At 50.5% G+C, this 22,919-nt stretch overlaps 4 protein-coding genes across 4 annotated transcripts; 2 read left to right on the forward strand and 2 right to left on the reverse strand.

Moving 5' to 3' along the window:
• Window positions 1-1,441: 1,441 nt before the first annotated feature.
• Window positions 1,442-4,975, reverse strand: CGCS363_v009191 (uncharacterized protein; the record flags this gene model as incomplete). Its single annotated transcript, XM_036641040.1, has 1 exon — window positions 1,442-4,975. One exon carries the CDS (start codon window positions 4,973-4,975, stop codon window positions 1,442-1,444), a length of 3,534 nt encoding a protein of 1,177 aa, XP_036493277.1.
• Window positions 4,976-7,419: 2,444 nt separating this feature from the next.
• On the forward strand, window positions 7,420-10,868 carry Ank2-1 (Ankyrin-2; the record flags this gene model as incomplete). Its single annotated transcript, XM_036641041.1, has 2 exons — window positions 7,420-9,841; window positions 9,895-10,868. 2 exons carry the CDS (start codon window positions 7,420-7,422, stop codon window positions 10,866-10,868), a joined length of 3,396 nt encoding a protein of 1,131 aa, XP_036493276.1.
• Window positions 10,869-11,539: 671 nt separating this feature from the next.
• CGCS363_v009193 (Protein SERAC1) lies at window positions 11,540-15,046 on the reverse strand (the record flags this gene model as incomplete). The annotated part of the gene is made up of 7 exons (XM_036641042.1): window positions 11,540-13,541; window positions 13,604-13,769; window positions 13,823-14,003; window positions 14,069-14,401; window positions 14,462-14,524; window positions 14,590-14,821; window positions 14,895-15,046. The coding sequence occupies 7 exons, from the start codon at window positions 15,044-15,046 to the stop codon at window positions 11,540-11,542; spliced, it is 3,129 nt and encodes a 1,042-aa protein (XP_036493275.1).
• Window positions 15,047-15,991: 945 nt separating this feature from the next.
• CGCS363_v009194 (uncharacterized protein) lies at window positions 15,992-18,661 on the forward strand (the record flags this gene model as incomplete). Its single annotated transcript, XM_036641043.1, has 3 exons — window positions 15,992-16,877; window positions 17,765-17,872; window positions 17,931-18,661. The coding sequence occupies 3 exons, from the start codon at window positions 15,992-15,994 to the stop codon at window positions 18,659-18,661; spliced, it is 1,725 nt and encodes a 574-aa protein (XP_036493617.1).
• Window positions 18,662-22,919: the final 4,258 nt, after the last annotated feature.

Consider the following 22,919-nt stretch of genomic DNA (forward strand, 5'->3'; position numbering starts at 1 on the left):
GATCTCCGGTGTCAACTGCGAGATGGAAGTCCGCAGTCATAATCCTGACGGCTCTGCTACGTACGAACTCCATGGCCGTCCACATGCGTTTGAACCAACGAGCCTTGCAAACTCCGGTGATGGCCGTCAGACGCTCCATTGAAGACCTTCCCTCTGTTATCTGGCTGAATAGCCGAGGCAAAACGTCATCCAGGTAGACAACTGTAACATCCGCCTGATGAAAGATCTCGTGTATTACCAGCAGGATGTTCCCCTTGAGGGCGTCTGACCACTGGGGCACACTAAAGTAGTCGTGCCATAACTCAAACGCAGCTTCTCCAGACTCCTCAACACCACGATACATACGGACCGGCTCTTCAGTGACCGTCCTTTTCACCCCTGGGTCCTGCGGAGAATGAAGGTGTAACTGTTGAGTCTGAGAGACAGTAGGATCCCACACGTGGGAGATCGCCAACAGGCGCACGTTTGTCTCTTTAAGGCAATGTAGATGCCTGTCAAACAGGACGACTTGCCATCCCGTATGGGTGGTTATAGTCTTGCTGGAAGCTGTGGCCTCATCTTGATGCATGTTTGGCAATGTGACTTTGAATGTCCGAACGAGAGCTGTCTTTGCGAAATCATTCTGGCATATTAAGCATCGTAAGCTATCGGGATCTGGCTCGTACCACCAGGTCTCCATGCTGGGAACATCCATGATGATTCTGTTTGTTGTTCAATTGAAAGTGTGCCTAGTGAGTTTCTCTAGGCGAGGATCATAAATGGAAATTGGCATCCAACTGCCAAGATGGGCAAAGTCAGCAGATTATGGACACATATAAGCATGCTGTGCTTGAAATTTCTCCAACCCCTCTACCAACTTGTTTCCATGACTGCAGAAGAACCTCTCATGCACCGACAGGGTATGTCGCGGTGAGCAGGGGCTGTTGTGGATATTCACTTATGGACAAGCCCATTCACACTGCATGCATATGCTGTCCCATCAGTGCAACCACAGAAACCTCTTGTTGGTTCTTGACCGAGTCCCTAGAATAGTAAGGCTCCATGTACGTGAGGACACCCTTCGCAGAGATTATGCAGGCTTACGTGACAACTCAAGCAGCTTTTGACTCGGCATAATTGAGGTACGAAAGAAGTGTCCGCCTTGGGAGACCAATTCTTACGTAGGAAATGCAGTGTGACTCATATTGCTGCTTGGCCCCCTGGGACGAAGAACTGATAGCTCTGATCTGCGGAGCTTGGCACGTGTTTAATGATTTGATTGGTATGATCGTTGCAAAAAGGGCAACATACTCTTGTTGTCGAATCATTAGTCACGCGATACAGGTTCTCATGTAGACAGCAATTTCTATCCATGGATCGATGAATTGTTTTAATCAAAACGGACAATTTACAAAGAAACCTAGCATACACGATCTATTTCGTCGTCCCCAGTTGTTCTCAATTAGTTTGAGTCGTCTTGGGAGTCAAATCCATTATCGTAGTCATCCTCATCATCGTGACCGTCAGACTGTTCGCTCAACTCGCCACCATTTTCATCCTGATAGTCGGTCTGCACATCACTCTGTTCATCCTCAGATCCAACTGAGTCCTGATAGGCCTCTGGCGCATATCCTTGATGTTGAAAGTACTGATTCTGTGGCTCATGGCCGTAATCGGGCTGGTGATCGTAGAGCAAGGACTCTGAATCAGACGCGCTCTCATTATCACTCTCAAATTGATCTTCGTGTGACTGCTGATATGTATTGTCCTCACCGGGCCAATTACCATGCTCATCAGCATTGTCAAAGACCTCTTGGTGTGCGTATAGTTGTTCAAATTCGTTCGGTTGCTGAGCAAAATGCTCGTCGTTGTAGTAAGTCGGCGAAGATTGATTTGATGTCATGAATCGGTCGTCGAAATGCTGAGAATCGTTCCTGTAAAGGTCTCCATGGTGGTTCATGTCGGCGTAGTGGGTGCTGTCGGCATTTTCATCCCAATTGCTATTCACCGATTGTTGCTCTGGTGCAAAGCAGCCTGTAGTTTCCTGATCTGATGGCGACGACGAACTCACACTTTTGATACTGCTCGTCTCTTGAGAAGCATCATTTTCATCGTCATATAGAGTGCCATGTTGTCCATATGGATCGTTCCAAACCTGGGTGCTATATGGCTCCAATTCGTCATCTCCCTGATCGGAAGCCCTTGATGATGCAGACGATGTGGACGAGCTACGAGCCAAGGAAGCAACTCCATAACCGATAGCTGCTCCCGCAGCCAAACCCAAGGCAGCTGCTGTCAATCTGTTGGTTCTGCTGTCGGAGTTCGGTGATGGCTGGCCTCCATGTGTAAAAGGCTGATGCTCATCGGGTCCTTTTCGAGAGCCATAAGGACCTATGTGCGAGCTCTGTTCTGCGTAGGGCGCCGAAGCCTGCCATGTTGGATCATGAGATGCTTGGGGTCCTCCGGCGGCTGAGGCATTTTTACGATTGCTCCAATCTGCCAAAGTTGCATTCTGATTTTCATTGGGAGAGGAATAGTGACCCTGCCCCGTTGAAAGACTTCCCTGTGGCTGCCACGCTTGGGTACCTGAAGTGTAAGGCTTTGCTGATGGGCCAGGATACATGGGCTCAACTTGGGAATCCCAGGCTGAATTCGGCTTGCCCATGCCTGTAATCTGTGCTCCTTCCCACGGGTCTGTCTTCGACTGATTTGAAGCCCCTGTCTGTGGTGCCCATGGATCGTACGAGGACTCGGGGGCTTGCGCAGTAGTCGGAGAAAGGTAGCTCCAATTGTTTCCCTGTCCAGTTTCCACTGGCCACGATGGAGATACGACTTGGTTGGAGAACGGCCCCGGTTGAGCGGCTGGCATGTGCCCTGCATCTTGGGTCTGCCCTTTGCGATCCATTTCAGCATTAGGAACACCGTAAGAGTCGGCATCAAATCCTGAATTCTTCGGAGGCCATCCTCCGGTAGTGGTGGAGGCAGGCACTGAGGGCTGTTGTTCAGATGCCACGTAAGTTGGGGCGCCTACAGGCAGTCCCTGAATTGACGGGGGCTTCGTCCCAACAGGAGCTGAAAATGAACTACCGCCAGACGCATCGCCAATCGCGTTTGCCCTCCAGCCTGGCTGTAGCTTGTTGTCGCTTTCCATAACCGGGTACGAAGTCCCAGGATTCAGGCTGAGATGATTGGAAAGCCGACGATTGCCATTGCCGGGTGAAAAGGCTGGTGGCCCCGATGGCGCGGGATTCCAATGCTGATCGTCGTAGGGAGCATTTCCATTTGAAGGAAATAACGACATTTGTCCACCCTGCTCGTACCCTGGCTGCGACACAGGTTGCTGCATGTATCCCGTAAGTGAATCCTGCGTCGAGTAGGGGGTGGCTGAGCCCTGTCCCCCAGCCGTGGCAGCCCCAGACGCAGACTGTGTGCCATTGTGTGAGGGCATTGCGCTCTCTGCGGCATCAGACTGGAAACCTTGACCAAAGCCTTCATTTGCAGACTCCTGGGAGATGAATGAAGCGGGGATATATGTGCCTGATGGCAAAGTGCCTATGCCGGTCTCCGACTGAACCCCATGACCATGGATCTGGACCTGGGCTTGCTGACCAGGGAAATTTGATATTTGACCACCAATCTGAGATGCTGGAGATGATGAATGAGACGCAGTCTCAAGCTGTTGATCAGGCTCTCCATTGTTGTTGGAGGGACTTTCCGACTCTGATTGTCCTGTAGGATATTGCCCGGTTGAACTAACTGGTGAAGATGGCACCGAAGTATCAACACCAGTGGCCTCAGGGAAGTCGCCATTTCCATCGGTCTCGTCTCCAGACAGGTCATCGCTCGTGGTATTACGCTCCGATTCCGAATTGTCGGAGTTTCCACCGATGACATGAATGGTGGTGTTAGTCGTTGAGTTTGTCACGGAGCTGTTTTTGGTGATGTGGCTGCTGTTTCCTCCGCGCTTGCCAGGAGTCGGAGACAAACCGTTGGATTTGTTCCCTTTGGGAGGAGGGTTTTGAGGCTTTGGACCTGAGGTCTTCTTCTCCTTCCCTGAAACTCTGGACCCTTTGCGCTCACTCGACCCTGCCCGACCAGACTGTCTCTTCGGGGTTGCTTTAGTTGGTTTAATGCCGCTGACTTTATTGTTTGGGGCTTTCGGCCCTGTTTGACTCTGGCCCGTAGCTCGCTCGCCGTCGGCGGATGCTTTAGACCTGCCGGTATGAATAGTGGACCTCGAGCGATCCTTTTGTGCCGCCGGAGTGGTTTTGAGAGCAGGAGTTGCCGAGTCAGGATGGCGTGCAACAGACTTGGGTGGTTGGCCCTCCCGCACGTGCTGAGCTGTCCTGGTGGGAGGCGTCGCCTGAAATCCTTTCTGGGCGGCTTGAGTCTGCTTGAGTTGGGGCTTTGGCTTCTTTCCTGCCATCTCCTTCAAAGCGCTCTGAGTTTTTGGTATCAGCTTGTTGGTTCTGTCTGGATGTTGCGGCGGGATCCCACTCGTGACCTTGATTGAAGTCTTTTGCGTCATACTTGGCTGCGTAGGTCGCGTTTCGGCATTAGGTCCAAAAAGTCGGAAGATCTCCGTGACTCGGGCACTATCCAAGGTAGCTGATCCATTCTTCGTACCACCAACTGGTTCAAGGATCGTTGGAAGTGACGACGAGTGCCCAGACATTGGCGCCGGCAACTGCGGTTGTACTGTTGTCGCCAGACCAGAATCCAATTCATCAAAGTCGATTGGATCGTGACGATACCAGCTACTGGTGCGGTACGTGGTTGAGCCTGGAGGTTTGGTCTTACTGCTTGGTGCGGAGCCATGCAATCTTGAGTGAAGGACACTGACCTGCCCATTGTTGCCCTGGGCCTTCGCCACGTTAGACATGTGGTCTCCTGTTCCAGCACTAGGCTTTATGGCCTGCCTAGGCGCTGGCTTGATGGAGCCTTCGATTGGTCTCAAGTCTGGGTCTCCTATAGGATGTTGACTCCCGGTTGACATGGTTGGGTTGAAGCCCGGAGCCGCCACTAGTGTTGGTTTGATATCTCCAGCTGGTATGGGCATAGGGCAAGGGAAAGTTCGGTTCGACACAGAGCTAGATGGACGACTGCTTTGAGGGCGCGGCAATCCTGCTGAAACATGCCTCATATCCTGCAGGCTTCCATGGCCAGGACGATTGCTGCTACCCAAAGCATGAGGTTTCTGCTTTACTTTGGTTGCCGTGTCAAACCCTGGCTGTGATACCGCGCGCATTCCATTCGCCGATGTTGATCGCAATCTCGAATCAGCAGAAGTGGCCATGTTCGTCATCAGCATAGTCTGACTGATTGCAACTGCAGTTGAAGAATAAGTCGCTGTAGAAGCTGCGACACCGGCTCGCCTTTGCATGTTAGGAACAGAGGATGCGTGGGATAGATCTGGACGTGCGGAAGTGGTTGGCACCGCCTTCCGTGTGATTGAAGAGGCTGCAGTTGCAGTGATATTTGGGCCGGTCCTAATGGATGCGGGTATGGCGGTCGGAATAGACTGCTGATGATCTTGCTTCGTGATTGACATATCAGACGGAGGCTGCGGTATCGAAGAGCGAGTCATGTTGGGGAGGGGGGCATTGTCTTGGGTGATATGCCGCTGTGCAAAGATCTGGGTAGCCCCAGAGGGTCGGCTCATGACGAAAGATTGTCCGCTTCTCCTCACAATTCGGGAGTCCTCTTGAGCTGATAGTTCGGCATATGGAGTCCAACCGGTCGTGAGGTGAAGTGCGTCGATGTAGAAGGGCTTCCTCTGAGATTGCATCCACCGCCACGCATCATGGGCCTCAGCGATCTGGGGAATGGGGAGTTCCTTTGGTTGAGTAATGAATTTAGCAGGAACAGACTGTGGCCGAAGAGTTGTTTGGTTGAAGCGCTCGGTTCCAGATTGATACAGCCGTGGATACATCTGCGATGACATGGCTGTGTCTAGCCAGCGGCCCTCAATGGCCCGGCCGTCGCCGCTTGGGATCATCGTCCAGTAGGTGTACCCATTTGGAACTACTTGATCGAGGCAGTTTGGGCAGAATTTGGCTGTTTCCAGGTAGCTGATGAACCCCTTGGGATCGGAAGCATGGAAGAAGCCGAGTCGACTTGGATACTCCCGGTGAACGGTGAGAGTTCCAGCGGTATACTTTGGAAAGTGAGGGCATGCTAGACCTCGGCCTCCACGAAGGCAGTTGAAAACGTGTTCAGCTGAGCCTATCGTGACGTCCAGCTGCGAAGGCCGGTCATAGGTACTGTTGACAGTGCCATCAGGGCTAGGTCTGAGAACGCCAGGCCTCAGAGCAGGGGGATGAAGTGGCTGTATCTCACTTCCGGGACCTTTGTAGTCAGAAAAGGACGGGTTTGATGGATGAGAACTCATTTTTGCGAGTATATTCTTCAAAGTAAGGGGTTGATGGATGTTTGGTATCGTGATAAGGGATTGCAGAAGATCCGTGACGGAGAACAGGTCGTTCGCAAGAGACAAGATAGGCTCACGCTGGAAAGAATTGTCCTTCAGAGTCAAAATCAGTGTAAGCGTCTTAAAATTGGTGTAGCTTTAGGTGTGAAATGAATAGGAAGGAATGTTTTGTCAGAACCAATCTCGCCCATCCCATCCCTGATGAAAAGAAGCCCACATGTATAAAAGAGGCCGCGAAGTTGAGATGCTGTCGGCGGAAATCTTTTCTCTCAGGCGCCGACCACTCAGACGCCCGCTCTAGACATAGCCGTGTAAGAACCAGGCTGTACAGCATTTTCCTTAGCCTCAAATGAGGCCCATCAGTCTCAGAATACTCTTCATTTGACAGCGATGAACATGAATCGAATGAGAGGTGTCCAGCGCGTCTGCAGCGCGTACTGAAATTAGAAATCCGCGAAGCCATCACATCCAACCCGTCTCGACACTGTTCAGGTTCGCGGCTTAGACAACCTTCAGGACTGCAGGTGTCATGTGGGCGTCCAAATATTGTCTTGGCGGGGTGCTGGATCAGGCTACATGGCCGAAGTGACTACATGAGATACTTCAGGACGAAGTACCCCTCACACCATAGAGTGAGGATGCCATATCTAGCCCCCACATGAAACCGTGCAATGCAGTAGTAAGCAAAGAGTGGTGGGCTGCGATGGGCTGAGCTTACATGCTTCAGTTCGCTATGTCAAGAAAGAAGATCAGGCTGTGAAAGACGTGAGAATGAGGCTTGGTTCGGGGTCTCGCGGCATCCCCAGTCAATCAGACCGTGAGTTTGAACTTTTCGAAATTTTCGATGAGAATAATAATTCTTCAGCTCCTCTGGTGTGATCTGGTGGTCTTAGAAACTCACATCGCATAAAACTCATTTACCAAGATTTATTCCTTCACCACACTACCTGATAGGCAACAAACATTGCAACTACCTATCATCACTCACTTTATCCGTGGCAATCTCAACCATGACACAGCTAGGGCCCTCTGGAACGGCGATAGCTCCAATGAGACGGACATTGTCCCTTAGCCCTTCAGTCGTCGGCGCTTTTTCCAGCCTAATTCATCAACCTCAAGACCCTACAGAAGAGGACTATGACAAAGTGGAGCAGCTCATGATTGATCAACGCGAAGAAGACGGAAATCGACGATCGGGCGACTTCGGCTACAAAGAAGCAAATCCAATACTGTCCAAACTGGCCCAGGGCCTCATTCCAGATGCAACACCAGGGCTGGCTCAGGCGCTTCTAGATTGTGGAGCCGACGTGTCCATAGCCAAACCAAAGAGCACGAATCTTTTCAAAGTGTTTTCTGGAAAGGACCAGATCGAGGAACGAAGTGATGTCCTCTCGCTAGCTACCAAGAACTGCTCAAGCGACATCCTCATCGTCCTTGCTCAGGATGCGGACGAACAAGCAATCAACGAAGCGTTGCCTGTCGCTCTTCGTATCGCCGACCCCGTCAAGACCAGTATTCTGCTCGCGAAAGGTGCTGATGCCAGTCCCCATTGCGAACTATTTCTCAAATGCGTCGACTCGGGACCAATTGATATGGTTCTTCTACTCTTACGAGATCTCAAAGGGGCCTGTCGCCAATGCAAGAATCAAGGCCTCGTGCGCGCTGCGAAGGCAGGCAGTGTAAGGAAGGCAGCTCTTCTTATGGAAAAAGGAGCGGACATCTCCTTCCAAGGAGGAGCAGCTCTGCTCGAAGCGACTCGGAAGGGGAAAGAGGACGTTGCTTTTGCAATCATTTCTCGCACCCAAACCAAGCAGCATTCCACCCTTCTGAAAGACGCAGCAAAGTGTGCTCGCGATCATGGCCAACACCGAATACAACAAGCATGCATCGACGCTGCTGCAAGCGACTCCGAAGCACCGAGCAACGCGACCCCGACACAAACTTTAGCTGTTGTCAACGGGACCACTGTTGACTCAGCCTCCGCAACAAGCATCGAAAGTATCTTGATGTCGGCTGTCAACTCCGGTCGCCTCGATACAATACAGAAGCTTCTCTCTGATGACACATCGAGAAAGTTGTCCCCGAAGACTTTGGCTTCAGTCCTCAGTCAGGCCACCGATTTACCTGACGTGAAGATGGTCCATCGTCTGATTGAGATGCTTCTTTCAACGGATATCAGAGGAGACGCCGTTTCTGACGCTCTCTGTCGCGTGTTGAGTAGGTCAATACCGCCTGCTAATGAAGAGGATCGACTCCGAATTATCCAGCTGCTCCTCAAGAAAGGTCGCGCAGATGTCAATGCCCAAAAGGGCAACGCTGTGCTGCAGTCACTCAACCCGAATCGAGCCAACATACTCCGCTTACTACTGCAGCATGACCCTTCGTTGGATACCGTCGCATTGTCAATCGACGCAACAATGAAGATGGATGTGGCAGCCGCACGACTTTCAACCTTGAGGCTGCTCGTCGAAGGCACCAATATTGCGAAGAGCGAGTACCTACAAGGCGTTGCTGTAGCTGCAGCTTCAAGAAATCTCGCCCTGGATGTCCTGAAGTATCTGTCCGAATTTATCACCTCTCCCACGATCTTTAGCGGTGGGATTAGCGCTCTGACAAAGGACGGAGATGCATGGGCGTCTTCAAAGGGCCTTTACATCATTCAATTCCTCTTGGACCATGGTGCATCGGGCCCCAAGGTCGATGGCGCGATGGCACGAGCTGCCTGCCTCTACAATCGCGACGCTGTCCAACTCTTAGCAACGGCAACGGACCCCGCATCGCTAGAGCAAGTAATGAGCTTCGTTATTGCAGCCTCTTCGGATTGGCAGCTGCCTGCGAATCTCTGGCTCATCCACTCATTGCTCCAGTGGGGTTGCGAAGGCACCAGTGTGAACCAAGCCTTGATCAATGCTGCTAGCGCACATGTTGACGGCCATGAGCGGGAGCATCTTATCGAAACACTGCTTCGAGTTGGCCGGGGTGCTGATGTGAACGACCAAGGCGGCAAAGCTTTGCAAATTGCGGCGAGACGTGGCAACATAGCCCTTTTGAAGAAGCTGGGCTTGAACAACGCCGGACGACAGGCCTTGACCAACGCATTTCAAACGCTCATAACATCCAAGATGGATCAGGGAACAGCATTGGGTATTCTTGACGTTTTGATTGCGGCCTGCCAACGGAGTCGAACGAGATTTGACGTCGAAGCTTTGCTCCCTGACGGCTGCTTCCCCTTACAGGCATGCATATCGACTCACTCAAAGGCTGAGGGGCTCGCGAGGCGTCTCATACAGCTGGGTTGTAAGGCGAACGTTTCAATAGGTACGAAGTTGGATGGTGGTGAGGAATGGGTACCCCTTCTTGTATGGGCACTCTTCCAGAACGACAAACTTGATATTGCGCCATCAATGCTAGCGGTTCTAGTTGAAGCACATCGTAAGTCATGTCTGGCCGTAACTTGATGGTGAGTAAAAGCTTACAAATTCAAGGAGATGTCGTCAATTTTCGATCTAAGTCGGGCGTTACGCCATTGATAGTTGCGGCCCAGCTCGGTCTCGCAGAACTTGTTGTTAAGCTACTTCAAGCTGGGGCCAAGCCAGGTGATCGCGACAATACTGGTCGTACCGCACTCTTCTTCGCATCCGGCAGAGGCAACACGGCTGCAGTTCAAGCTCTTCTCAAAGCGAAGGCTGCACCCAATGACGGCAGTCTTCATGAGGCAGCAAGAAACATGCACAGCGAGGTCATCGAAATCCTCATTAAGGCAAAGCATGAACCGAACTTCCCCAGCAGCCTCCATGAAGGACGCACGGCACTTCAAGAACTTTGCTATCGCAGCAACTGCAGCAATATCTCACCCGAGCTAGAAGATACCATCCGCACTCTTGAAAAAGGTAAGGCGGACCCGTTCGCCCCCCACAAGGGCATGAATGCTCTGTTCCTGGCGCTCGAGAATACACGACCATACCACATCACAAAGGCCTTGCTCGATATCCAGTTGTGGCGATACATCAACCACGACAACAATCTTTTCACTCATGTGGACGCTAAATCTTCGATCAAATACGCCTACTCAGCCACCATGTACTTCAAGCACAAGCTCTACCGGGGCGATCCTAGCTATATCCCACACCTCATGCGTCTTCTCACAGAGAAGTCCTGTGAAGACCGTTTCTTTGCCCGGTTTGAACCACATCAGCTCGAGGCACTTCAGCCGGCCGGCGCCGTCGGCATGCCAAAGGCTGTTTTGGATGAGGATGCTCGTCGGAGAGTGGACCAAGAGCGGAGACGCATTCGTGATCGAGATCATGCAGATAAACTGCGACGTGAACAAGAAGAGGCGGCCCATAGAGCAGAAATCGAGGGTAGGCAGCATCAGCTGAGACTCGAGCGACAGCAACAGACTAGTATGTTTCAGGCGGCTGCGGCCGCGCAGCAAGCTGAAGCACGCAATGCACGTTGACAAAATCAGCAGCCTGCAAGTCAGGACAACTCGACATCTGGCGGTTACGATCGACAGACACGGGGCCAACGATAATGAATAACATGCATGGAAATTGGCCGAGCATATGGCACAAACTGCATTACAATCAGCGCTATAGATAGTAGGGCATAATTGAATTTACACCTCTCTTAAAGCTGATCGATGTGCAACTATCCAAAAATAATTGAGACTTCCTGTGCTACAGCGCCTACTTTTCTCATAACCACATCTGTATCCTGCCTTGCTATCGTCCTTGTAATCCCTGTGGTTGCCTTCATCGTTATTGCTGTTCCTATTATCGTCGTCTCTGCTATCTTGGTCGCCATGGAGCGTCCCTATCATCTCCTCTATAATTCTTATCGTCGCTTCTACGTACTTGTTATTGTTACTACTAATGTCCTTGATCATCGCATTTTCCATTTAGTGGAGGACATGGGATTCTAACTTCGCAGCAATGGGAATGTTACACGGCCTTGCAGACTTTAATAGGATTTGATCAGCATGTCTTTCCAGAGAAGTCAACGATAAGATAAATGTATGAGCAAGACAAAAGCAAATTATTCTATTTGACAACGATAGCGACAGAACGCGGACATACGCGATTTCCGAAGGAAACGATCATACAACACAACATAAATAAGCCAGTGCCATCATGCTACAACAGGCTGGGACTGTTGAAGCTCGTCAAGGAGCTGCCGAGTAGCAGCTGTCTCACGGTGTGAACTTCCCAACGCCTTCTCCTGCTCCCTCCACACAGACAACAGCATTTTGACAGCTTCATCTCGTTTTCCACTCTTCGCAAGGTGCGTCGCAAAGCTGCATCGTACCGTAAGAGTGTCTCGGTGATTTTTCCCGAGCACACGCTCATTGGCTCTGAGAATTCTCTCAAGTTCCTGGCCGCCGAGTTCGCTTTGACCACGTTTTTGAAGTAGGCGAGCAAACTCATGTCGCGTCTTCAGAGTCTGTTGACTGTCTTGTCCCAGGTCTTTGGCCTGACTTGGAAGAAAGTGCATGAATGTCTCCTCAGCTTCAGCGAAGCGCCCGTCGGAGACGTACATGCTTGCAAGGTCGGTGTAGATCCGATAATACAACTTTGTTGACTCGATGTTCCGACTTTGAGGGTCATCCCCAGAGAGGATAGTCTGGAGTGCCTGGCGAAATGTAGTAGCCGCATCATCTACCATTCCCTCTGAGCCCTGTGCGATGGCCAAGTTGTATTGCAAGCTTGCCAACTTGAGGTATTCTTCAGGTTCAGCGGAGTAGCCGTCGATCACACGTCTATAGATACTTGTTGCATCTTCAGAGCCTTTTGGTGGCCGACCGTGAGATAGGATTTGAGCAGCGACGCTGCTCTCCTTCCTGAGTGTTTCACGCTTCTTCTCCCATTCGGGATCCATCAACCTCCGCTGGCGACGCTGCCATGACGGCCAGCCACTACTATCTTCAGAAATAGATCGTTGATGAGAATTAGGAAGGCCTGTGCGCTGGTTCAATGAGCCTTCAAGGGTTCTTAGTCGAAGTTGATCCCAGCCATTGCCTGCGGACAACCGCTCAGGATCATCGGAGAGATACCCAATGCCCGGGCTCAAGCTGTTTTGGCGCTGTTGTCGGTAGCTCTCCACCTTTTCACGTAAGATTTCTTGTTCTCTCTTGGCGTCCGGACGAGCGGCTTTCAACTTCAAAGCGGCTAGTGCGACCGGAAGGAGAAAACTTCGATCTTCCTCAACGAATTTGGTATTCGCGGATTGCAGCAATGCAGCCTCTGCGTCCATCCGGTGCTTGTCGGTGATTGTAGATTCAAGGCAGTGGCGGAAGAATGCTGGCACTCGATAGAAGCTTCTTCCATCGGAATGCTCCACAAAGCCCACTCTGGTGAGCTCTTCGAGCAAGATCTTCCTCTCATTGTTAGAGAAGAAGATACTGGGTATCATCTGGAGATCTAGAAGTCCGATGATGTGGAACCAATATGCTAGTTCACTGTTTTTGGCTTTTAGAGAATTCCAGAGCAAGTTCCAAGCCGGCTTCGGGCTTTCTCCATTCTGGTTCCCTTTGCAATGCTTGCGCAAAAGGTCGAGTAGCTGGGAAGAAAAGGCTGTCTGTGTGACGATGCCACAGAGTCTCACAAGCTCGAGTGCACCGGCGGAATCACCAACAATGCTGATGATCTCTCCGATACGCTTTCCGTTAGTAGAGCTACTGGCGACCCTTCCAAGAAGAAGGCGTGAGGCGTCGTCCCGTGTCAGATCACCGACTGATAGAACGTTCTTGTCTTTCGAATTCATTTGTCGAAGGGCCAAAGTTCTTTGCGTAGTGGTGATCAGCAGCCTGTGGTTGTCCGAAGGCTTGGGCAGAAAGGACAGAAGTGGCTTTGGCTCTTGCCCAGGATTTGAGTCGGTGAAATGCAGGGATTCGTCATCATTGAGACCATCCAGAACCATCAACCACTGTTCTTCGTGCTTCAAGTGTTCCTTGACTGCAGAAAGATACGCGTCATGGCTGAGTCCCAAGGGTGACACACGGAGCTTAGCTCCAATTCTCTTAAATGATACCTCAAATTCGTCTGGGCTGGCGGCGTTGACCCAGAAGACTTGACAGTGGTTGCCAATCTGATGCAAGTATCGGTCGGCATACTCCACTGCAACATGAGTTTTCCTAGATAAACCATCATGTCAATCGAATGATTTCGAGCACTTTGTGGTCAATGGTCAACCTACCCGCTTCCTGAGTCTCCGCACAAGGCAGCCATGCCTCTCTTGGATAGTCTTTCCTCAAGCCGTTCCAAAATTTCCTGACGCGGGGCAAAGTTCTGACGCTTTCCGATGAGGCCCGGTAATACAGCAATTCGGCCATCAAAAGGCGGCGATGGCGCACCCCCTGATGCTTCACTTAACAGTTAGACAGAAGTCTCAGTTCGAATAGAGAGTGTGCCGTACCACTGATTGCATCTTGTGAATGCATCTTGGCTTCTTTCACCATTCTCAAAAGTTGGTATGCAACGTTGCGATAGTGGTTGTCGAACTTGTCTTCAAACTTGTTGATGTAGAAATGGTCCACAGCGAGTCCCTGTCTCTCATGCCCACTCAGTGTTGCCGACGACTCACCAACTAGAAACTCCTGCAACAGCGACATTAGTGAAACTTCTTCAAGATAGAGGGGACTATTCTTGCTCGACTGCTTACCTTTGGTAGTTGCGCTCCAACGATGGCACCCAAATTGGTTGGCCGGAGCTCAAAAAAACAAAAGATCTTCGGTGGCGGCTTAGACGTGCTAACCTTCCTTGTGAATTCGGCGCGGGTGCTCTCGAGGACATCATTGTCCCGCATGATAGACTGCAACACATTGTCTTGTATTTCCATCTTGCTAGCAGCAATAGCCGCATAAATCTCGCCTTGTCTGGACATGGAGGAGCCTTCGTTGACACCAGAGTGGGGCGTCCCGAGAAACACCATTCCTCTCATTGACTGCCAAACTCCCGGGAAGTCTCCAGGTTGCATGCACGACTTATTGTAAGCCTGGAAAGCTGTCAGTAAGTTGCTACAGTCAGTTCGCAGAACGACTCGGTCATTACGTACGCTCTGCACGATGAGTCCACCAAAACAATGGGCAATCAAGACCATTGGACGTTGGGAACATGCCTAACGTGCCTGACATTAGTTATCCGCACAATGATTGTCATCCAAGTTGCGAACATCAGGCATACCTCTCTAGTCTGATTTAACTGGTACAAGAAGTCCTCGGCAAGGTTATACAGAGACTGCCTCGTAGAGTCTTTTCCGAACCATCTTGAGTCGTATCCGAAGCTCATAATTCTTGCTTTGTGGCCTTTCAATGATTCTGGGAGCATTGATGGGTCAGAAAGCCAATTGGTGTTGGTTTTCTTATGGGTCCAGGTCGTATTAGGGTCGGCCATGATACCATGGACAGCCACGATGCTGTTGGCATGTGAGTTAGTGGCCATCATCAAAAGCTTAGGTCTTAATTCATAGTTCGGGAGACAAGACTCACTCAACCTCAATCTCGTCTACGTCTTGATTCTCATACAGAACCTTGAGTCCAAGGTCCTGTCGCTTGATTTCAGGTATCCTGATGAGACTTTCAATTCCACTTGACGCCTTTGGTTGTGTTTGTCGGGGTTGGTCGCTCGACGGCTTCTCCATGTTGGCTTGAAGTCTTCGAAAACACAAGATCTCAATCGCAATCCTAGACACTCGTAGTGATTCGTAAACGATACAGATGGAGGAAAATATTAGAACATGAATTATTCAAGTGATTAAAACGCAGACTTCTTGCGGTCAGCCCCTTGGCTTGCCTGCATGTTATTAAGGGTATCATGGCTTCGACATCATTGAGCACATTTGCTTTCACGATCAGGCTCTTGAAGCGGCGGCTTACACTTCCACAAATTTGGGGCTGGAGCAACACATCGCCCAGGGCTGACTGTCTTGGCGCTTGCTGAAGCTTGATCGGTGCACTCCTGTTGCCTCATGAGAAAACAAAAGGTACATCGAGCTCGAGTACCCCAAAGTTGTGAGAGCCCCCACACCACACATGCATTTTCATGCAATACCACCTCGTGCGCCTCTGACATGCGCTCTCACACCCACACATGTCAAACTTGCATTTTCCCGCACAGGTCAAGTCGAGGTCAGGTCGTCACTAAGCACTTCCCTTCTCACTGGCCAGCCTTCTCCAGACCCTCATGATTTTGGTGACCGGTGGCATCTCTTGTGGGTGCAAGCGACGGCCCGTGGCTGCTGAGTGGCTTTTTTCGCAATGGCGTCCTAGCGCTTGCCTGTTAAGAGGCTCGGTATTCATGTGACAAGATGCTTCATCATACGATGCATCATGTCGAAGGAGCATCGTCAGGTATGCCTGCATCAAGTTTTTAGAATTGTCGGGCGGCCCGATAAGGCTATTCAGCTTCGCAGGGTTGCACCACAGATCACGCTTTCATTCATCTGGGCATGAGCTTACGGTTTTCGAGTCAGCCCCGTTCGAGACAGGTTAAAACGCTATTCAGCTGCATTCTTCTGCATGAAACCCGCGGATTTGTTCAATCTTTCCAGTTCGAATCATCAGCAGAAACGCCAAATCTGGTCAAGATGGGGTCCATCGTCGAGGAGACTGTCACCATCCCGTTCGATGAGCAGAGTCAGCTGGTTCAGCTCCAGAGCTCTGTACCGGGCTACCCTACAATGCCGATAGACAACGATCAGGAAGTAAAGAACTTTCTCATTCGAGAACTTTCCACGGAAAGGCTGAGACGGCTGTACTGGATGCTATTCCTGGTATCAAACCGGCACAACATCAACCCGCTACACCATCAACTCCTCAACAGCCGGCGCATCTGCATCACCGAGCGTCCAGATTTGCATCTGGTATGGTACTACGACCGAATATTCATCAAACCAATCCCAAAATTTCTCTTCAGTTATGGTGTTTGGGCGGCGGCTATCGATAAGGCTCAGGACCAAGATGGTCATCGGCTGATGCTCGACGCGCTCGGCTTCCTTCGGACATACTCCTCACTCATTGTTCACGAATCAGACTTTGAAATCGCAAAGAAGCAGAAACTTCTGCCCGATTTCGTCGACTGGGACATGTGGTGTCTCTTCATTCGAGGGTTTACCACGCTGCGGGATAGGGATGTCTCTCCACGGTATCATTATGGGGAGATCCGGCTCACGCGACTCAATCTGTGGCATAGAGTAATTCGGCTGAAGTCCTATCAGAAGGTTCACCACAACTACGCCACCTTCTTCGCGCGTTTCGGAGCACCCTACCTATTTGTCTTCGGCGCGGCTACGGTTGTGCTGACTGCATTGCAGACGGGACATGACACCTTCCCCGGCCACCACACATACATCAACATCATTTCTAAGTTTGTTCCATTTACCTTGGCGCTGACTGCAGCCGGCATTTGCTTTCTGCCTGCTCTGTTCTTGATTTTCTGGGCCAATGAGTTGGCCCGCTTTGTCATCTGCTATCGTAAATTATCATGAAGCTTGTATCTTCGGCCTGTTGGACAAGTGCTGTGTTGGATACCTAGTGTTAGACAGAGACTCCTAGGTTGAATGCCGTCCTGTCTTAGTTTCAAAGGCGTTCACCTTTGTATGTCTTGCCTCTCAATGCCGCAGGCGGCAGCATGTGATAGTGCGCAACTACGCTCATGTCTAAGCGGCAAAGTAGTGGCCATTGATACGAAGCTGATGTAGCAGTGCGGCCCTTAGTCATGCAATAAATTATCTACTCAGTCCTAGGGAGATTCTGGCCCCCAATAGTGTATTCTGCAAACTTCCATCTCAAGGCTGCAGGAAGCAGATATGCCGACTGTTGGGCGCCAAGACGATGTGGTCTTCGTCTCAGCCACTGTGAAGGCTTACATGATCTCTGCCTCGCTGCAGTCAGGCTGGGCTGAGAAAAAAAGCCACATCTGATAAAGATAGATCTGCCAACTACCGAGGCGGCATGCTATGCGACGAGTCTACCACGCACGCTATTGGTTGCCTGGTCCTCCATAGTCTCGTCAAAGGGGAAGCTGTTGACATACAAAAGCATCACAATTTCTTTGGCGGACTTCTGCACTTACACTGTTGATCAGCATCGGTTCCCAAGGCCTCAATAAATCAAAGTCATCTTCCGCACAGCTCCTGATCTTAATAGTCTTTCATTTTCCCACGCGTCTATTATTTTTCATCAATAACCTATCATTGACCATTGTCATCAACACGAGATGTATCGAGGATCCAAAACGCGTCACAGACTCTTTTTTGGCAGTGTAACCTACCTGCTGTGGGCCGGCGCAGTCATTGCTCATGGTTAGAAATTCACCGACCAACTATGTTTGTCTCGCAGCTCAGCTAACTTGGCAATAGGATTGCTACTATGGGGTTCTTCGGCGTCCGGAACCTTCTTTAAGAATTCCTACGTCGTTGGTTTAAGCACAGAGGGTTCACAGATGAATGTGACTTTAGGATATTCTGGTGAGTCCTTGTAGGGCGCTCGCTCAGAGTAACTGGTGTGACTGACAACCTTCATCAGGTATATGTGTATACAGTTCTGCCCAAGTCCAGACAGACTCCGACTCTGGGGCAATCAGCAAGTGCAACGGAGTCTACTTCTTCCCCGACGATGACAGCGAAAGCGCCGACAGTTCCAATTATGGGGCGAAAGTCTTGAAACATTTCCGTGACGAACTGGACTTGGAAGATGACACAACCCTCGACACCACCATGCTTCAAAAGCTTCTCCTTGCCGCGCGAGATATTAAAGAAAAGATTCTCACTCCTGGCTTGGCGTGGGCAGCGTTCTTCTTGGTACTGGCTGCAGGTTTATTTGCCATCTTTCCCCTCTTCTTCTATCTTGCGGGGTCGAGACGCACCGTGTGCATGTGGACCATGGCTTGTGCCGGACTTTGCATGGGCTTTGGTCTCATGTCCATCGGTGCTACATTTTTCACCACCCAAGGAACCTGGGCTTTGCTCAATAACGATGAGGAGTTGACCTCAACTTTGAAACTGACACATGGGGACATTGTCTATTCTCAGGGCCACCACCTGAAGGGGGTTTCAGTTACCGCACTTGTTCTGAATGGGCTGTTTGTTCTCTCCACGACACTTGCCGCCGTTACTCGGAATCATTCAACGGTCAACGAGCAAATGGGTAGACCCCGCCCTCCTATGACGCATGTTGGTGCAGGCAAACCCCTCCTCGGCAAAAAGAAAATCAAGTTCTCTCGCGGAAAGCCCGCATTGAACAGGAGACGCAAGTAATCATGAAAAGTGCTTGTTGATTCTGGTCATGGGTGGCTCAGGAATTTGGATTTGGGGTCTAACATTACGTTGTGGGACGTCGGGGTCATTAAATTGATATCTTTGCGTGGGGCATGAGGTACTGGACGCGGGAGTTCTGTTAGAGGAATAGGGCGGTTGCGCTGTTTGCCTTTTAGTCTTTCAAGTTCGGTTCTTCAATGTTTAGTTTCCATTACCTTTATTTCTTCCTCGCGAACAACGTAGATAAGAACTAACCCCATTGATGGTAGTACTACTAGTCCACACCATGTCAATCTCCAGAACTTGGTCAGGTAAGGCACACCTTCAATCAGAGAACATTAAAATATCAATCTTTACGGGTCGAGGAGATACAAACGGATCAAAAAGCCGAACTCTTGCTTCATCAATCTTTTGCATTCTCCACCATTCACTCTGCCTTAGAGAACAACAGCTTTCCGCCACCATTCGTAACCCTTGTGCGCATGCTCTTCGCCTGCTCTTCCACTTCCTCAGGACCCGTGGCGGCAGTTTTAGAGCCATCCCAGCCTGAAAGCTCATGGAACAACAACGCCAAACTCGAGCTCTTCCATATAGGCATCCCGCGCTGATTGTTGCGGATGATCATGACTATGAGCATCGTAAATGTCATGAGAACTAAACTGACAGGGAGAATCAGTGGTGGCCAGGTGATCTCAATGTACGTGACACTGCTCATCGCCCGGCCGTCGAGGACTGTGTTATTGGCCGACGTTCGGAACGCCTCCGTCATGCTGTCCGCAACGTCATCCATGAGCTCTGCGATGTTGTCGAACTGACTAAATGCCAGACCTAGTCCTGGCGTAATACGTTGACGAATCTGTTGGTTGGTCCCAGATGTAGAGCTGTCGTTGGTTGTTCCAACCACTCCAGTAGTGCTCATGGACGTTGTAAATAGGTCCACCAGGTATTTAGCGATGTCTTTGTAGTTGCAGTAGTTAATCCTGAACTTTGTCTCTTCGGGCAGTTGACCTAGACTGGCCGGCTCCAACCCAATAAATGCACTAGCGGCATTGCCCTCGGTAGTACCGTCTCTGGCCGTCACCAGTGCCGTGCGAGGCCCGACTAGCGGTGCTGCACTAAAGTTGGCGTAGTAAGGCGTTGTAAACGTTCTGGCGCAGAGCTCTAACGTACAGTGCATTGCCTGTGAAACTGGAGGGATTTCCCGCAGTGTGTCATCAGCATTGACATAGTCGTAAGCCGTTGTGTTGGGGGGGAACTTCACAAATGTGAAGTTACTGAGGACAGCTCGTCGTGACTCAGTAAAGCTGGGTACTATGCGATAATTCCACGCATCATCCAGAGTGGTCTGCCACTGATCCCCGGCAATTGAATTCCAAATTGTAGAGTAAGGGGTTCTGACAGAGGCCCCGCCTGTTATGCCGAACACCGCATTGAAGGTGGCGTCTTGGGAAGGTACCGTATAGTTACAGTCAATCAACTTGAATGTCTCGTCTGGGTTGACGACGCAAGTTGGGACCACTGTATCTGTGAGATCTTCACAGCTACTACAGACACCCAATGTGGTTAGTGTTGGCCAGTTGCATCGCTCGAAACTGCAAGGCAGCGATGGAGCTGGAGTGGCATTCCAAATAGGTGCCAATATTGCTGCTTGCATCTCGGACTGAACACTCGCAGCGCCATAGCACTGCCCGAATCTAGCATTGAGGGACGAAGGATCGTAGACTCGAGTCTCCAGGATACCGGGGCTAACGCCTTTCACTGGTGTGAGAATGACAGGCTGCGAAAAGACTGACTGGATGAATGGGTCAACCAGCAAGGATAAAACCACCAAGATGGACGCAAACGAAGCAAGCATAGTCTTCCGGTTTCGAATTGATGCCAATTGAAATGCTCCCCAAGGGCCACGAGAGGCGTTGTCAAATAGCTGTAGGTCACTCAGCTTCTGCGACCTGTTCTGGAAGTGAAGCCATTTCAATTGCGATATAACCTCGGTAAGGACCAGAAGACAAGCAGACTTTGCGAGAGTTCCCAGAAATGATACGACGACAGTGGGAGTGAGGGATCCTTTGCCCAGCCCCCATTGGTCAAGTCTTCGCCCCTGTTCGTAAGATAGGACGCCAATGATGGATGCCATGCAGGCAAGGCTGAGAGCAGAGGCAGCAATCTCCCATAACCAGAGACGATGTACGAAAGAGGATCCAGGCCTTGCTCTTCGAGCGTCCGGGGGTACATCTGCATTACTTCGTGCGGAAGGGGAAGGACGAATGCCATGCTCAGACAAGTTCTCGTCCTGTTGTGCCGCCTGTATGAATGATTCTGAGTCCGTCTGACGACCCTGGTCACTTTCAATGTCGCGGCGTAGTCTCCCAATTTCGTCGTGCGATATTCTTCTTGTCTCGTTCTGGGTGGGTTGATTGTTCTCATTCGGCTCTGAGGTGGCGTGACTCGGGCCTGCTCCGTTAAGCGTCGTTGAATGCTGTAGCGTTGAAGAAGTCGGCAATGGCTTCCTGCTAATAGCATGAGTACCGTTTTTTGTTGGCGGTAGATGTTGAAGCTCGTATTGCTGCAACGGCGAGCAGGCATGCATGGTTTCCTCGTGGCTTAGCAACTGAGATTTAGAGTTGAGTGAAGCGGAATCTCGGGATTCATCGATAGGGACGTCAACGGACGTGGGGACGGGCAGGTAGACAGACATCGCGCCAAATGCTCATGCATGCGTGCACCCAAGGTTGAGAAAATGAGAATCTCAGCCGACTAATTTGCGGGATTTTTAACGCTATTTATTCGACAGTGAATCTTCTGGCTTAAGCAGGCTGCAGAGTCTGCATCCATGCGATCCTTCAAAGACAGCTGAAATTTGTGAATCTCCGCTGTTCAGCTTGGGACTATTCATTGGTCAAACAGGATTTGTAATTATAGATCTTGTGTTCCAACATGCAGGAATCGACCGCAGTTGAGGTGGTCTTTTGTCGCCGATGCGGTTAGTCCCACGCGTGCCGCCTGCTGCAGCCTGATTCTCACCTCCTCACCTCTTGTAGATCTTTTGGGCAGACTCGACCGATTCAAGAGATTAGGTCAACTTAGAGGCAGAAACCAGTAGATTTTGAATGAGGTTCGGCTGATTTAAGGGATAACTACTTTTGAACAATCACGAAAAGTGGATTGCCTATATTGTTATCCCTATGCTCATTTTCCCTTAATTATCACTGACATAGTTTTAATTGTCGACGAACTCATTACTGCTATAATTCTGTTACCGCTATTCGCCCGGATAGTCCAAGGTTTTCAAGACTCATCCGAAATATGTTATGTTTCACAAGAAATCATCGTAAATTACCATAAGGTACTATCAAGAAAGCTGCCATGTCTCTCCGGTCGGGCCGAAGGTGGAAATCCTACTAAACAATCATTTCAATGGTGCAAACGATACGTGGAAGGTACTATTCCCAATTATGGCGAAGCTCTACTCTTGAGCCGTAAGATTTGCTTTGTGATAAGGTTTGAGCCGAGTGTGAATGGGGTCGAAAGTCCTCTTGATGCTTGCAATATTCCATACCACATGTGGAAGTGACGGCAGTCAGCCAGCAATCCCGATACCCCAGCCTTCATATGTTGCACCGGCGCTGCCGGGCGACTGGCACGACACAGGCGTAAGAAATGGATTCGATACCCTGTCACCATCTCTGCAGCCTGATCTGTCACAATGGCCGAAGCAACTTCATTTTGCCTGATCAGCCATCGTAAATTCTGATTGCAAGTTTCTCAATTCTCGAGAGAGTGACAGTAAGAACGTAGAAGGGATGGAATCAAGACGCTGGAGGATTGGAATTCGTGACGCCACCCGGTGTTTGAGAAGCTGGAGTTAGCATCCCATTAGAGAGCAGCTAAACCATCCATGTCAATGTCATGAGCGGGCTGAGCTTCACACTTTCCCCGCTCGTTGATGTTTAACCGAAACGGCGGGATTCAGGCACTGTCAGGGTCTGCTCCACTTCGCAGGTCAATTACGCGGAGCAAGCAGTGCAGTAGATCTAGCTGATCAAATAGTTCTTTTCCCCGAAACGTGGGTATCCGCTTAGATAACTTGAAGTATCCGGCTGGATCGCAAAGTTCAAGGTCGCGCAGACCGAGGACTTTGCGGCCGCAAGATCCTGATTTTGCCCCATCATTTGGGCGTTGGAGACAGAAATCAGGACTGTCTGCCCCAGATTGGTAATCAATGTGGCTAGACAACTAAACCGTCCGGGTTACTTAAAGA

The sequence above is a fragment of the Colletotrichum siamense genome, assembly GCF_013390195.1.
Source record: "Colletotrichum siamense strain Cg363 chromosome Unknown KSG_Cg363_contig06, whole genome shotgun sequence".
In the NCBI taxonomy this organism is placed as follows: Eukaryota; Fungi; Ascomycota; class Sordariomycetes; order Glomerellales; family Glomerellaceae; genus Colletotrichum; species Colletotrichum siamense.